The following is a 17752-nucleotide window of genomic DNA, read 5'->3' as shown; positions in this document are numbered from 1 at the left end:
CAGCCGCATATATTTTGAAACTACAACCAGTACCCAAGAATGCAACCAATTTTATGTGAATGATGATAATAATCATGGTCACTCCTTCATGTATTCTATTTATACTTTGAAAGGAAATACACTAATGATTTCCTTCAAGTGTATGATAAATACGCTTAGCCACACTAAAAAAGTTTGCAATTCTGGGAATAACAGTACAATGCGTGTAAAAAAACAAAATTGCAGATTTGCTTGGATCCTGTTTACTAGATACAACACAAGCATCCATTGCAAAGAAACAAGGACACGTATATCTGTTTTAGTACAAGGATAAGAACCTGGTTTGCAGCCTACCAAAGCTACATTATCAAATGTAAAAAAACAGACAGGAACCTGCACAGCCAGTAGAAGATATATTCCAAATTTCATTTAGATTTTACTTCCAAAATACAGGGTTAAGTCATAGAGGTTGAATATTCTGTTTGCCTCTTTCCTATGTTATATTTAGTTTTGATGATTAAATATTGCTGTCAAAACTGTCTTTCATAATGTATGACTTAAGCTTAATTAAGGTTACATTATTTATGGAAAGAGTGTATTAATTTTCTGTTACTTCATAGCAATAAGCAAATGACAAAATGAAAAGGATATTTCTAAACCAGGACACGACACTGCATAATATTAGAAATAATTTAGTGAACTTGCCGTATTATTATTTAAAATGTGCTGGGTAGCAGTACTGTGCATTCACCATGAAGCAATATGGATTCGAAGATGGAACGAGCTTGTTGAGCATCCCTCCCCCCCCCGTGCATGCGTGTGTCTGTCCGTCCATGGAGGGGGTGCAGCACATTTTTGCTTTTGGTGCTGAAAAACTCGGCTTATACTTGAGTATATACGGTATATGCAAATCTTTAATCTAGAAGTTAGGATGATTTCATATTTCAAGGGTTTGTTCATATATTGTTCTTCGATTTGTAATGCACGTTTATTGTTTATGTGAAAAGGAAGTACTTAAAAATGCAGACTGGGCAACTGATTTTTTTTTTTAAGTTATGGTTATATTTTCAAGTCATATCAAATCCTCTTATATTCAGGTGAAATGTCAGCCGCCAGATAGACTGCTGTTCTCACATTTTGACCTTTTGACAAAGCCATGGTTGTGTGAAATGATTGCTAAGTTCATGAGGACTATGCAGAATTTTTATACTTCTGATTCACCACTGCTGGATGGAAGAATAGTATGTGGCCAAAGATGGGCCATACATAGACTGACCTAAAATTAATGTGAGACTTTATTTACAAAATCAGCACATTATATACAGTGAGATGCAGTGGGCAATGATGACAGATATACAGGCAAGCCCTTAAACCAATGTGTTTCAGTACCAATATTATAGTGTGTTTCCTAACCATGCACTCATAAGGTTGCCACTGGAAATTAACAAAACAGTAATAAAAATAAAAAGTGCAAAAAGAAATGTAAAAGATCAGTTAGGGGGAAAGAGTTAATTTAGACTAGCGAAAGGGGCAAAAGGATTTTACAGAAGCCAGGTTACAAAAATTATTTAATTTCAGCTACATAGTAACATAGTATGTTAGGTTGAAAAAAGACGTACGTCCATCACATTCAACCATAATGCCTATATATAACCTGCCTAACTTTTAGTTGATCCAGAGGAAGGCAAAAAAAAACCCATCTGAAACCTCTCTAATTTGCCACAGAGGGGAAAAATTCCTTCCTGCCTCCAAGATGGCAATCGGACCAGTCCCTGGATCAACTTGTACTAAGAGCTATCTCCCATAACCCTGTATTCCCTCACTTGTTAAGAATCCATCCAGCCCCTTCTTAAAGCTATATAATCAGCCAGTACGACTGATTCGGGGAGGGAATCCTACAACTTCACAGCTCTCACAGTAAAAAAACCTTTCCGAATATTTAAACGGAACCTACCTTCTTCTAAACGGAGTGGGTGCCCTCGTGTCTGTTGGAAGGACCTACTGGTAAATAAAACATTAGAGAGGTTATTATATGATCCCCCTATATATTTATACATAGTTATCATGTCACCCCTTAAGCGTCTCTTCTCCAGTGAAAACAGACCCAACTTGGCCAGTCTTTCTTCATAACTGAGACTTTACATACCCTTTACCAGCTTAGTTGCCCTTCTCTGGACCCTCTCTAATTCAATAATGAAGCTAGTGAGTCAGCTTTTATAAAATATATAATATAGTACCTGTGGGAGTGGGATGAAATCTGCAGCAAATGTACAGAGTTAGTGAGGTTCTTAGGTAAAGTCTACAGCCTGCAGGACCTTCATGTCAGTCTTCCTTTCTGTAGTTTCTTCCGCTCTCCAGTCCAGCCTACATCTGTGGCTCGATGGGTCAATTTTGCTGTCTGGTAAGAAAGCTGCATGCTGATTGGAGAAGCCACAAGAAGAAAGATCCAATCAGAGTGCAGCTATTACAAAAGAACCAGAACTAGCAGGAATGCACGCACCTACTCGGCTGTTAGTAGCAGTGCAGAGAAAGCCAAGTATAGAGTGAGTTTTTTTCTAATGTGCTAAGCAGATTTGGGGAGGCTTAGCCTTTACTAAAAATCCGTCTATGTATGTGGCATTATAATTATGTTCATATAAATGGATAATTATCTTTGGATCCTTTAAGAGTATTCGGATGCACTGGGGCAGTCTAGGTTGATAATAATCCTTGGATTTAGGAAGAATACATAAATTTACTAGAGCAAGATTAATTTGATCAAAGTTTAAGCTGCTGTAGAGTGTACCGATTTCTGTTTTTCCATTCACTAACATTGTGCTGTTTTTTAGACAACATTCAATCCTTTGGTTATATAATGTGGTTTTTCCTACATTTTTTTAATGGATAGGGATGCTTTTAACTGTCAGCTAAATGTAATAAATTACATTAACATTAAGGGGAAGATTTATCAAAATGTGAGATTAGAGCTCACTACAGGAAAATTTACCCACTTTCCATTCATTCCTATGGGATTTTTAGAAGTGCATTTAAGAAATGGTAAAATCTAACTTTCAGCAAAAAATAGTTGACCGGCACAACGAGTATAATGCAAGTGGGGCTTAGCCCCTGCGTGTTTATTCAAAAAATAGCCCCGTGAAACGTTGCTACTATTTTTTGAATAAACACGCAGGGGCTAAGCCCCGGTTGCATTATACTCGTGCCGGTCAACAATTTTTTTGCTTGACTGTGCTGGGAGTGCCGACTCGCTGGGCTGGGCACCGGGTAAGAATTGTTGGAGGAGGTAAGGGTGTGCTAGGTGAACTTTCTTTGTTGTAAAGTCTAAATTTCACCCATTGATATATACACTTCTAAAAATTCCATAGGAATGAATAGAATGTTGAATTTTCTGTGGTGAGCTCTTATCTGAAATTTTGATAAATCTGCCCAATAATTTGTTCTTGTGTGTCACATTCCTATACTGATTTAAGTAACTGACTTCCTGGATAGAAGTCTGCAGTGGGTTTGAAAATGGTTTTTAGAATGTACACTTGCCAGGATGTTAGTCATATCACCTTGCGTAGATAAGCTGTTGCTATAACAAAAAATGTCTGATTATGTATAACCATACATTCTCATTTACTATAATTTTTTGTAGGTTTACAGTGTCGATTGGAGCCAAACAAGAGGCGAACAATTGATAGTGTCTGGCTCTTGGGATCACACTGTTAAACTGGTAAGTCACTGCAAAATTCCTTCTTTCGGCACCTATGCTTAGATTTTATAGACTCTCACAGATATTTTAACTAGCCAGAGTTCTCAGTTTTATAACAGCTTAAACATTACATCACATGAGAAGGGTAGCGTGTACTCACCCCATCCCAAGCATAGTAATAAACGAGACAGCACAGCAAGTTCTGTGGAGTGAACAGTAATGTGAGCATGAAGCCAGCTAGAAACCAGGTGCTTTGAGGTTATAATACAGAAGATTGCAGCCTCCTCAGTAAGTCAGGTCTTCTCCAAAGCCTCAAACAATTATATCCAAAAAGACAAAATCTAGGAGGAAACACATAAATTGCAAAATAGTGTAGTATGTTTATAATATAACTGATCATGTCGGATGTGTATGAGATCAAATTACAGTTATTATTATTATAGTTCTGCACCAGTAGTGTGATCACACCTCCCCCATTAGTTGGGAATTTACACCAAAACCAGCACAAAGTGCACTTTAACCCTTTCACAGCCAGCCATTTTGGACAAAGTGGAACTTCTACTGCCAGACAGTTTTTGAACGTTTTGCACTGTTTCACTTTAGGGGCCTTTCCTCGGGGGGACTTTTAGTTTACCCAGGAAAACTATATATTGTTTTTTTCAGGACAACCTAAGCTTTCAAAATATGGTGGAGTTTTTGTGTAATTCCAATTCTGTAACAAGATATAGGCTTCTAAATGTCTAAAAAATGAAAAAAACAATATTTTCCATAATATAAACACATACACCAGAAACAAAAATTATTTTATGCATGAAAATACAACTGATTTGGAAAGTCCCATGTCTCCCGAACGTGCCAATACCAAATATTTATAGTTTTATGGAGATTTCTCACTTGTATAGGTCAAAAACTCCCAGCAGTACACTACAAAATTTCCAAAGCAACTGCTTCAGAAAGCTGCATACTTTAGATTTCAAGGCCAAAAAATTATATATTTATAGGAAGAATAGATTCTGGGGAATCCAGAATAGATAGAACTGCCTGTCTACTCTAAACTACCAAGTCGCAATGCTTTCCTAAATTTATTGGTTTTTATCAAAATTTATGAAATTTCTTAAAAATTGCTTCAAAGCTTCCAGTCTATAGTATCTTATCTCCCACATATCATTAGGTACCAAGAGAAAACACCCTAAATATGAACGCTGAGGGTCCACTGAACAGTTTGATGCCCAATATGTATAGGTTTACCTAAGTATGTGGTATGTAGGGGCCCCCAATGTGAACATACCCCCATATGATCTGTCATTTCAGCTCCTGCAAAATCAATACATTTACGTCATTTTGTGTGGGATAGCTACAAAAAAGTACGCTCACCCCAGAAAGCCATATATATTTGGAAAGTACACATTCCCCCATATCTAAAATGGGTACCCATGTCTTTCTACTCGAAAGTAGCAAGCCGCAAAGCCTTCCTTAAAGTTGGCAATTTTGATAATATTTCTAAAAATTCTCTAAAAGTTTCCAGTTTACAGCATCTTATCTGCCATGTATCATTAGGTACCAAGGTAAAACACCCTTAATCTGAACGCCAGGCGTCCAGTGAACGGTTTGTTGCCCAATATGTATAGGTTTACCTAAGTATGTTGCATGTAGAGGCCCCAATGTGAACATACCCCATATGATCTGCCATTTCTGTAATTTTGGCTTCTGCAAAATCAACACATTTACATCATTTTGTGTTTGATAACACTACAAAACAGTACGCTTACCCCAGAAAGACATATATTTTTGGAAAGTAACATTCCCCCGAATCTAAAATGGGTACTTATGTCTTTCCACTCCAAAGTAGCATGCTGCAAAGCTTTTCTAAATTTGGCAATTTTGATAACATTTCCAAAAATCCCCTCAAAGCTTCCAATTTGTAGCATCTTATCTCCCACATAGCATTAGGTCCAAGATAAAACACCCTAAATTTGAACGCCAGGGGTCCACTGAAAATTTGATACCAAATATGTATAGGTTTACCTCTGTGGCATGTAGGGGCCCCAATATGAACATACCCCTATGTGATCTGTCATTTCAGACTTCTGCAAAATCAACACATTTACATCATTTTAAGTACACTCACCCCAGAAAGTCATATATTTTTGGAAAATTCACATTTCCCGAAATCTAAAATGGGTACCCATGTCTTTCTACTCCAAAGTACCAAGCTGCAAAGGTTTCCTAAGTTTGCCGATTTTTATGACATTTCCAAAAATCACCTCAAAACATCCAATATGCAGCATCTTATTTTCTATAGATCATTAGGTACCAAGATAAAACAACCTAACTATGAACCCCAGAGGTCTACTGAACAGTTTGATGCCCACTGTACATAGGTTTATCAAAACACATGGCACTTGTGCACACTAATTTCATGGCTTACCTTTACCAAATTCATAACCACATGGTGGTTTATGTGGAATAGAAACAGCAGAAATGTAGGGTAACCCCTGAAAACCATATATTTTTGGAAAGTAGACAATCTGACAAATCCAACATGGTTAAAGAGTCCTTTCTACACCAAAGTACCAATCTGCAAAGCTTTCCCAAAGTTAGTGGTTTCTAAAAATGTTGCAATTTGCCACATTTATCTCACACAATTTCTTGCATACAAAGGCAAATCACCCCAAATAGTAACACCAGAGGTCCACTAAACAGTTTGATGCCCTATATGCATAGATTTACCAAACTATGTGGCGTACATATGTGGCGTACAGGGGCATCCAAATAAAAATAGGGCATATGAATTTTCACAAATGACGCTCCGGCTCGTGCAGTTTTTGCACCCGGTATGTGTATTATGTGCCATAAGACCCCCTAACAGTATGGAGACCCTAGAAAACCATATATTTTCCAAAATACACATTCTGACAAAACAAAAATGGGTAAATACATCTTTCTACTGCAAACTACCAAACTACAAAGCTATGCTAAACAGAACGGTTTTTATAACATTTCTTAAAATCGCTTGCAAAAAAAAAAAAAAAAAAAAAAAAAGCTTGCATTTAGCCCCATTATGTACACCACATTTCATAACGTACCAACAAAAAACACTCTAAATATGAACTCCAGGGGTCTACTGAACAGTTTGATGCCCTATATGCATAGATTTACCAAACTATGTGGTGTATAGAGGCACCCAAATTGAAATACAGCAGACAAAATGTCCATGTGGAAAGACAAGTAACAAAGAACAATTGGAAATGCAATAAAATTGCTAAAATCCAAAAAAAAAACCCCTAAAATTAATGTTTTTTTTTCCCTAGCGATATCTGCAGTCAGAATCACAGTTTGAGTATTTTGGCTTGGGCAAATTAGTTTTTCAGACAAAGTCAAGCGAACAACAACTATGCATAACCTAAAATGCAACAGATTTACTAAAAATGCACCAAAATCACAGAAAATGTAATAAACACACCAAAATAATACACAAAAGGAATTGCGCAGTGTGGTTAGCGAAAATGCTATCTGCAATGGCAATAAAACATTTTTTTCAGGCAAGAAAAAAACGATGTGATAAAAAAAAATTGCAAAAGTGTGTGTGTACACATGGCAAAAAGTGTTTTGGTTGCATGTGTGTGTTCAAGTAAGTGTGAGTGCTATAAGTGCTGTGAATGTGTGAAACCCCCACCCCCCCCAATGTAAGTGTGTGTATAAGTGTAAGAATAAGTGTGTAATAAGTGTGTGATTGTGTGTTTGTGTATCTGGCACTAACCTGGGGTCTAGAAGCTGAAGATCGCAGGAGGGAGACAGGAGAGAAGCAGGCACAGCAGCTGCAGACGGGTCCAGTGTGTGGGCGGCACAGGAAGTGAGGGGGGAGCTCCGGAAGGGGGGGAGAGCAGCAAAAGTCTGACACGTAGAATCCACGTGTCAGGCTTTTCCCATGGGTCCCCTGGGCGATCGTACCCCAGGGTCCACTAGTAAACCCCCCTCTGCTCGTTCTCTAGGGAGTTCTTTAACTTGCGCTCGTTCTCTGCACTCAGATTGCGCAGAGAACAAGCGCAAGATAAAGAAAACGTAGCTCCAACGTGCTTGGCACTTAACATCTTTTTATGCCAGCACGTAGGAGATACGTGCTTGGCAGGGAAAGGGTTAAAGATCAAAACCAAGTGCTCTCCTTGCATCAGTATCCTTCTCATACAGTAGAAAGACTCAACAATAGCGATATAGGGAGATTGAAATTTCCAAATATAGCGCAGCAGTTTTATATTATTTATATATTTATTTCCTGTTATTTATATACCACATATAAATTAAATTATTCACATAAGTCCCTGCCCCAGAGGAGCTTACAGTGTAAGTTCCCTATCACATTTATGCACACTATGGTCAATTTAGTCAGAAGCCAAATAACCTGGCTACATGTTTTTGTTGGGTGAGTGTTGGGTGTTGAAAAGGATTTGGGGATTTTTGTAGATAACAAGTTATCTAATTCCAGGCAATGCCATTCTTTGGCTACTTAATCAAATAAAGTGCTGTCTTGCATCAAAAAAGGACATTGACTCAAGAGATGAAAACATTATTTTGCTTCTTTAGGGCAGAGGTACATGGAGAGATTAGTCGCCCAGCGACAAATCTTTGTTGTCGCAGGCAACTAATCTCCCTGCAATGCCATCCCACCGGCTAGAATGTAAATCGACGGTGAGATGGCATACACCTTGCTGCGATGTCCCGCAGTCATCCGAAGTTGCCTTGAGAGGAATTGCAGGGAGATTAGTCGCTCGTGACAATGAAGATTTGTTGCTGGGCAACTAATCTCCCCGTGTACCCCTGCCCTTATAGGTCTCTGGTGAGGCCTTACCTTGAGTATGCAATGCAGTTTTGTGCTCCAGTCCTCAAGAAGGATATTATTGAGCTGGAGAGAGTGCAGAGACGGGCAACTAAACTGGTAAAGGGGATGGAAGTAGGGTTGTCATCTTTTCTGGAAAAAATACCTGCCTTCCTATATTTTATCTTTCTTTTCCTATTAATAACATTGCCATGCCGGTAAAATACCGGTCTGGTGGCAACCCTAGATGAAATATTTATACTATGATGTGTGAGGTTGGGGGTGTTTTCTCTGGGAAAAAAAGGGAGCTTGTGAAGGGAACATGATTACTCTTGTATAAGTACATTAGAGGGGATTATAGGCAGAAAGGGTATGTTCTTTTTGCCATAAAAACGATCAACACACCAGAGGCTACTGCTTTAGATTAGAGGAACTGAACTTTTATTTGAAGCAGTGTAGGTGGTTTTTCACAGTAAGGGCAGTGAGGTTGTGGAATGTTGTGATAGCAGATTCTGTCTTTAAGAGGGGCCTGGATGAGTTCTTGAACAAGCATAGTATCTATTGTGATACTAAAATCTACAATTAGTATTGATGTTGGTATATACAGTTTATGTATCTGAGTGTATAGATAGTAGGTTTATGTTTGTACTGGGTTCACTTGGAAGAGTTGAACTTGATGGACTTTGGTCTTTTTTTCAAGCAAACTTAACTATGTAACTATGTGTGGGAGGAAACCAGAGTACCCGGAGGAAACCCACGCAGACACAAGAAGAACATAGAAACTCCTTGCAGATAGCGCTCTGGCAAGGATTGAATTCAGGACCCCAGCACTGCAAGGCAGAAGTGCTACGGACTGAGCCACTGTGCTCAGTATGTTGCCCTGTATTTAAATTGTTATAATTATATAAAAACATAACTACTCAAAAACGTCCTGGATATCAGAGCACGTATCAATAAGAGTAAAAAGAAGTCACATAAAATACTCAGGAGGTATATTAGTTTGTCTAAATGTTAGGTTTGTTATGGTTTAAATAATTTAGATTTTGTTCCTGATAGTTCCTCCATTAGCGTGAGTGAAAGCCCCTGGTGTGGCCTTATACTGTCATAATAGTGCTACATCAGCATTGTCTGTTTTAGTAGCCATGACAAGTAGCTGCTACTAGTAGTTCCATGTGTCTTCACCCTTAAACCAAAGCCACTGGTTTCTGCTTCTGTACTTCTGTATATACATACAGAGGATAATAATGAGCAACTACTCTGATAAAGGGAATGGAAGGACCCAGTTATAGGGAAAGACTGGACAAGTTTGCATTGTTTACTGGATAAGAGGCAATTAGGGGGATATGAACACTATATGAAAATATAAGGGGACCATATAATAAAGTCTCTGGTGCTTTATTGACCAGTAGGCCTCTTACGCAGACACAAAAAAAGTTTGTTACAGTGTACAAATGTACAAATGTACTGCCAAATACAATACTTAATTTTATAGAAAGGATTGTATGCATTTTAACAGAGTGAGTAAATACAAGGTTATTTATATTAACACTTTGATCTCAAGGACTAAGCCTATTGCCCCTTTAGGCTCAGTAAAAATTACCCTGGCCCTCCCCATCTCAGCCAAACTGGAGGCAGATTTAGATGTTTTACTTCCTCTGGATCACATAGAAGTTAGGTATTATTTTTTTAAGCAACTGACTTTAATATAGTATGTAGCTGTTTCAACCACAGCTACTATGTAAAATATAAATAAAGATTAAAAAATTTCAATACAAAGAAGTAAAACTACTTCTACTACTAAAAAACACTTCAAATCCTGGTGCTAGTAACAAAAGGATTTAACACAATGGGCTGGCTTGGAATTGTATTCATGGTTTAACACTCTGCATAAGTAAATCTTTTGTAATAACATAAAGGGACTAATATCACTAGACTGATCATAATATGTATGAGCAGAATGGAAATAAAAAAAAAAAAGATTTAACAAAATAGTGTAAGCAATGGATGCCAGCTAGCAGGCCACACTTCCACACAGTACAATACACAAAACAGGCATAAAATGGGGGTAGTTTGCCATTGAGTTAACCTTTGAGATTATGGCACATGGGTTGTTTTCTCTGCTGGTGTATACAGACAGGCAAATTTTCTCATAATGCTTTACTTTCCCTTCCACACTTTAGCATATCCACACCAAGGTCACCTGCCTATCATTGCACACACGTAAAGGGGTCAGACGGCAGCAGAACACTATGAGGCCAACATTTTACTGTTACTTTTCTCTCATATTCATGTTTCTAGAAGGATTCCCTAACTGGAAAACCCTAGGTTCGCAAGCTAATAGATTCTATTCTTGTACCTGTTCCGGGTATCTGTACAGGATGTCATGAAAATGTGTGGTATGTGATCAATCCTTAAATGTCCATAGGGTGGCAGCATGTGTCCACATACCTTATTTAGAAAAACAACAGTTTGAACTGATGTTTGAATTTTTACTTCAAGGACTAGTAAAATTAAAAGTTTTTTGACATTAGTAAGGTAACTACAAATAAACTATTTATTGGCAACAAATGTCCTGTTTTATATGAGGTTTTGTATGAGCTTTTTAGTGTGTAGTCCTGTAGAGTCCTATGAATGGCACCTGACCCCTATTTTATTTTCCTGTACAGGTATGGGATCCCTTATCCAGAAACCCATTATCCGGAAAGTTCAAAATTACTGATAGGCCATCTGCCATATACTCCATTATAAGCAAATAATTCTAATTTTTAAAAATTATTTCCTTTTCTCTGTAATTAGAAACCAGTACCTTGTACTTGATCCCAGCTAACATAAAATTAATCCTTATTGCAGGCAAAACCATTCTATTGGGTTTATTCAATATTTAAATAATTTTAGCAGACTTAAGTTACAGAGATCCAAATAACGAAATGATCCCTTATCCGGAAAACCCCAGGTCCTGAGCATTCTGGATAAGAGGTACCATACCTGTATAAGAAATAAACCCATTGTATTTTACACAGCTTATCAGTTTTGTGCTGTGTAAACACGACTTGTGTTGTCCTGTTTTTTCTTGAGTAACTGCCCCCATGGCTATACAGAACCTTATTTCTATTAACTGCTAGCAAAAGTAGGGCCAATAAAGTTTACACTGGGCAAAAATATGAATCTTTATATAATTGTTCTGTGGTTGTTGAGAGTTGCCGAGTTCAGTAGCAGCCAAATAGCTTTTCTTCTCTGGTCATACACTTGTCCTCTTTATTTATTTTTATTATTTATTTTTTGGCAGCTTTATTCAGTGTAATTGTGCTTTATAGTCACTTGTTGTTATTACACTCCCACTATGACGTCACTATGCTTTTGGCGCCCCTGTTGGGGTTATCAGGGGGGTTTGTTTGCCACATCTGTACTTTGAGAAAGGCTGCTCAGGCAGCCGAAACGTCAGTCTTTGATCTAAATAAATGTTTATTGTTTTGCACCATAAGACCTGTGAGTGCGGCATATGTTTTCCAATTTTGTATGTAATTGTATACTGCACCCAGGCAAGCTACAATTCTGATATACGTGAGTGCCTGTTTCCATAAGTTCCTATATATGCACACAGTTTTAATGCAGCAGTATTGGTGCGTAAAAAAACTCCACTCATGGCGAGTCCTTCCGTGTATCAATATATCCTCCAACCGAGTTGCACTCCGTTTATATAAAAAGAGATCTTTATTGGCAATCATTTAAAAAAGTTCCATGTAAGAACAATCCATAACAAAATAGGCATGAGTATTTGTCAGACATACCACTTAAAGGAGAAGGAAAGGCTAGTAAAGAGTTAATCTCAAGCTGCAGGCATACCTTCAGTTGTCTCAATAGTGCCCTTAAGTCTCCCCATATTTCACCTGTTCAGATGATCAGAAGCCAAACAGGAAGAAAAAACGCTGAGCTGTGTAAAGAAAGTTCCCATAATGCCTCACTCCTGCACAGACACCGAGACCAAACTGAACATGCTCAAAATTATGAGTCAGCTTCCTGCTGATTGGCTCAGATCCACATTCCTAAAGGGTAGGAGTGAGTTCTTAGAATTCTTGAGGGAGGTTGGAACTGGAAAGAGCAGAGAACAGAAAGCTGCGTGTCTGTGGCACAGGAATTACACAACTAATCTTTTTTCAGAGAAGTCAGTGCAGTTTTTCTGTGAGTGCTTATGGCTGTATTTACATAGACATTTCTGATAAAGCTTACCTAGTTTTTACCTTGCTTTCTCCTTTAAGCGCAACATTTTAGGAAATTTGTGCCCCCTTTCCCAAGCGCAGCAGCGTGGCCATCTCACATATTTCAAAGCACATTTATTTGTCGCTCCGTATATAAGAAGAAGACGGAAGTGACGTAGTGGGTCGCCATGCAAACCGAACACACAAAGTGTTAAGCTTACATTGAAGCCGGTACACCAACAACGCCAAAACTACTTCTGTATTAGCAAGATTGATATTAACGCAAAGACTTCAAAGACATAAATCATGAGTGAAACAGATTTGGCAGTATATACACAGAAATCTCTAGAAATCCCTAGAAATTATTATACATGATAATAAATGTACTTTGAAATATGTGAGATGGCCACGCTGTTGCGAGTTTGAGAAAGGGGGTACAAATTTCCCGAAACGATGTGCTTAAGTGGTATGTCTGACAAATATTTTGTTATGGATTGTTCTTACATGGAACTTTTTTGAAACGATTGCCAATAAAGATCTCTTTTTATATAAACGGAGTGTGACTCGGTTGGAGGATATATATATATATATATATATATATATATATTTTATTTTTTTTTCCCTGAGGAAGAGCACAGTTAGTGCTTGAAACGTTGGATCTCTTTTCTTAAATAAACTTATTATATTTTTGCCAAGTCCTGGTGTGTGCAGCTCATTCTCTTGCTTTATATTTTTTTTTGCTAGCACCCTGGGCATTTGAATTTAAATAGGGTGTGCTCCTTTTGTTCTTTTGTAAGGATGTATAAGGAAAAGGACATTGCTAGACATATGCACCTAGCAACCTCACCTCCCTTAGGTTTTTACCACTGATAGGCAGACATTCTATCCTAATGTCATATCTCCAATGGTTCACACTTATCCTATCCTACACCTTAAAGCAGGGGTCCCCAACCTTTCTTACTCATGAGCCACAGTCAAATGTAAAAAGGCTTGGAGAGCAACACAAGCACCATAAAAGTTCATGGAGGAGCCAAATAAGGGCTGTGATTGGCTATTAGGGGCCTCTATGCACACTATCAGCTTACAGGGGGCTTTATTTGGGAGTAAATCTTGTTTTTATTCAACCAAAACTTGCCCCCAAGTCAGGAATTCAAAAATAACTCCCTGTTTGGGGGTACTTCCAAGGGGTTGGGGGGCATCATGTTGCCACCGAGCCACTGGTTGGGGATCACTGCCTTAAAGGATAAGTAAGCTATTTCATTTAAAAAAAGAAAAAAAAAGCCCCTAAAAAAGACGCTATATGGCCCCCCAAATAATGGTGGCCTGGACCTCCAATCTGCTCCATTTTGTGTGCCCACACTCAGACAGTTGCCATAGCCTTTAGGGCAGGCACACAGAGGAGCGTATGGAGTGCGCTGAGAGCCAGGGGTTGCTGGTAACAGTGAGACCCAGTACAGGTACCTCTGCTTTCCTTATCCCATATAGAGATCACCTAGTAATCCATCACATAGAGCTGGGCGGTATGACCAAAAATTTATATCACGGTATTTTTCAAAATTATATCGGTATCACGGTATTTGACGGTATATAAATAAAAAATAAATAATAAATATTGTGCTCTATTTGACTTTGGCTTAGATAGGCTTTTGGATGTGGTGAGCGCCAGTGCTTTATGGTAAATGTTACAGTGTGAACAAGAAAGTATTAATTGAGGATTTATCAAAGGTTTGTAATTTACTTTGGGAAATATATATAACATTTTAAAGCTTTTACAGTATGACAGACTGCAAATAAGATTAATTAGAATTGTGATTATTGCAGAAATCTAATAACACTGGTATAAAGGATGCCGTAGTTTGACAAAGTTGTTTTTTTTTTATCGTAGTGGGATCCCTCCTTTGGGAAGCCGCTATGCACATTCACTGGTCATGAAAATATTATCTATAGCACCATATGGTCACCACATATACCAGGCTGCTTTGCATCTGCCTCAGGTAACAAAATATATCCAACATGTCATAACATTTTTGTCACTTAACAATTCTTTAATTAAAAAATTGTCATTTCTTTAACAAAGTTTTGTTCATTCTGTATAAACCAAAGAGAGATCACTTTTCTTAGGTCAACAGTAGGTGCATGTTGTGTGTAAGGGTCACTCACTTGTCAGATGCAGGCTGAAGAGGCAAGGGAGCTGCAAGAACTGGAAGAGAGTTGACATCATCGTATGGCTTGAACAATTCCCTTTGCACCCCCCAGTGCCACCAGCATCCCCCCAAATTTGTAAAATTGTCCCCAAGTTTCCCCAGCAGCATGTATGTATATATATATATATATATATATATATACTCCAAAGGGAAGGTCAGCACTCACAGGACTTATACAAAAAAAGTATAGAGAGAGAGAAAACAGAGTGGAGCACACCCGTCACCAAAATAACAGCCTTGAGAAAGGTCCCGATGGGGACCGAAACGTAACGTTGGCTGTTCATGCGTTTTTAATACACAATTGATTGTTTTTGGAATATAACTCGGTGTTGCTGGTCTTTTTTGGATATTTAAATCATTTACCTTGCACCCGAGCTAAGAGCTGAAGCAGAGTGCCACCCTGGGTTCGCTATATATATATATATATATATATATATATATATAACCCAACAGTAGAAAGCACTCACAGCTATAGCGTCAATCAAGTCAGTGATTTATTTCAGCATACCATCAGATGGTATGCTGAAATAAATCACTGACTTGATTGACGCTATAGCTGTGAGTGCTTTCTACTGTTGAGTTTGATGCATTATTTTTGTCAGCACCCAGCCGTTGCCCCGATATTGGTGAGTGCCGATTCTTCGGGGGGCTGGCACACGTTTTTTGGAACATATGTCAGCAGTGGAAAGAGGTGATGTCAGGTCGGCTGTAGCTAAGCACATCATAGAACAACATAACAAACGGTGCATGGTTACCTTCCAAATTATTGATAAACCTAGATTGAATATTAGGAAGGGGGAATTGGACAAGAAACTTCTGGAGAGAGAGGCCTATTGGATGTTCCACTTGAAAACTATTGAAACGTGTGGGGGTCTTAACAGGGAGTGGGAGCTTTCCTGTTATTGCTAACATGGCCTTTCTTCCACTTTTATGTTATTTTGGGGTTTGGCGGTTCCCTAGGAACATGGAACTTATACGGTTAGTATAGAGGTGGTTCTAGCAGTCTTATGGTTATACATGTTTTTATTAAATTTATATTCCCGACTATATATATATGTTGGAATGAATGTATATACATATATATAGTATGATTACCACACCAGTTTAACAATGGGATACATCTTAGGAGTTAACTATGACATGTCCTTTCTTTAGGTATTGCACAGGGATTATAGAATTACTCCTGGGCTTGGAGATTCCTTTAATGTTTTTATTATAATCACCTATGTTTTGGCTCAGCATTTGTGTTGTTTGGATCTTAACCACTATACAGATGGTACATTGGGGGTTAACACACCCTGTGGGGGTGGGTCTCAATTGTATATTTAAGGCACTGGTGAGGAACAATTGTTATGGCTTCTGAAGAAGTGGCAGTAGGCCACGAAACGCGTCAAGCTGATGGTGTGGTTTTTGTAACATGTTTTTAATGGAGATATGAAATAAAGCATTTATTATTTTTATGAAGAAGCAGTCTTGGCGTGCTCCATCCACCAACACCAGTGCCGATTCTTTACAAGACTATATATTTTTATATAATATATATATATATATATATATATATATATATATATATATATATATATATATATATATATATATATATGGTAGCAAACCACAACATGGGGGGTTGAAGCCTGGGTGCTACAGCAAAAAAAGTCAAAATATAGATGCAACAAAAGCCAGCCCTCACAGGACTTTGAGAATCATGATCCTAAAAAAATATTGACAGAAAGTTTCCTTACATGGTTTTTTATGAATAATACTGTGTGTGTGTATATATATATATATATATATATATATATATTAGGTGGAGGGAAGAAAACCAAAAAAACTAAAATAATGTGGTTGCATAAGTGTGCACACCCTTCTAACTGGGGATGTAGCTGTGTTCAGAATTAAGCAATCACATTCAAAATCATTTAAAGTGCCTCCGATTAACCCCAAATAAAGTTCAGCTGCTCTAGTTGGTCTTTCCTGACATTTTTTTAGTCGCATCCCACAGCAAAAGCCATGGTCCACAGAGAGATTCCAAAGCATCAGAGGGATCTCACTGTTAAAAGATATCAGTCAGGAGAAGGGTACAAAAGAATTTCCAAGGCATTAGATATACCATGGAACACAGTGAAGACAATCATCATCAAGTGGAGAAAATATGGCACAACAGTGACATTACCAAGAACTGGACGTCCCTCCAAAATTGATGAAAAGACGAGAAGACAACTGGTCAGGGAGGCTACCAAGAGGCCTACAGCAACATTAAAGGAGCTGCAACAATATCTGGCAAGTACTGGCTGTGTGGTACATGTGACAACAAACTCCCATATTCTTCATATGTCTGGGCTATGGGGTAGAGTGGCAAGACGAAAGCCTTTTCTTACGAAGAAAAACATCCAAGCCAGGCTACATTTTGCAAAAACACATATGAAGTCTCCCAAAAGCATGTGGGAAAAGGTGTTTTGGTCTGATGAAACCAAGGTTGAACTTTTTGGCCATAATCACCAAATAAGAACACCATACCCTTAGTGAAGCATGGTGGTGGCAGCATCATGCTTTGGGGCTGTTTTTCTTCAGCTGGAACTGGGGCCTTAGTTAAGATAGAGGGAATTATGAACAGTTCCAAATACCAGTCAATATTGGCACAAAACCTTCAGGCTTCTGCTAGAAAGGTGAACATGAGGAGGAACTTCATCTTTCAGTATGACAACGGCCCAAAGCATACATCCAAATCAACAAAGGAATGGCTTCACCGGAAGAAGATTAAAGTTTTGGAATGGCCCTGCCAGAGCCCAGACCTGAATCCCATTGAAAATCTGTGGGTTGATCTGAAGGCTGTGCACAGGAGATGCCCTCGCAATCTGACAGATTTGGA

General features: G+C 38.3%; 1 protein-coding gene across 1 annotated transcript in view; it reads left to right on the top strand.

Moving 5' to 3' along the window:
- pex7 (peroxisomal biogenesis factor 7) overlaps window positions 1–17752 on the top strand; it is a gene marked incomplete at its 5' end in the record, with an annotated part of 198821 nt that overhangs the window by 41559 nt on the left and 139510 nt on the right. The window contains 2 exon segments of the mRNA NM_001015954.2: window positions 3614–3691; window positions 14565–14673. Of these exon segments, the coding sequence (NP_001015954.1) occupies window positions 3614–3691; window positions 14565–14673 (187 nt within the window).

This window comes from Xenopus tropicalis, chromosome 5, assembly GCF_000004195.4.
Source record: "Xenopus tropicalis strain Nigerian chromosome 5, UCB_Xtro_10.0, whole genome shotgun sequence".
In the NCBI taxonomy this organism is placed as follows: Eukaryota; Metazoa; Chordata; class Amphibia; order Anura; family Pipidae; genus Xenopus; species Xenopus tropicalis.
Note: the sequence above shows the minus strand (reverse complement) of the source record. Positions and strands in the feature narration are given on the sequence as shown.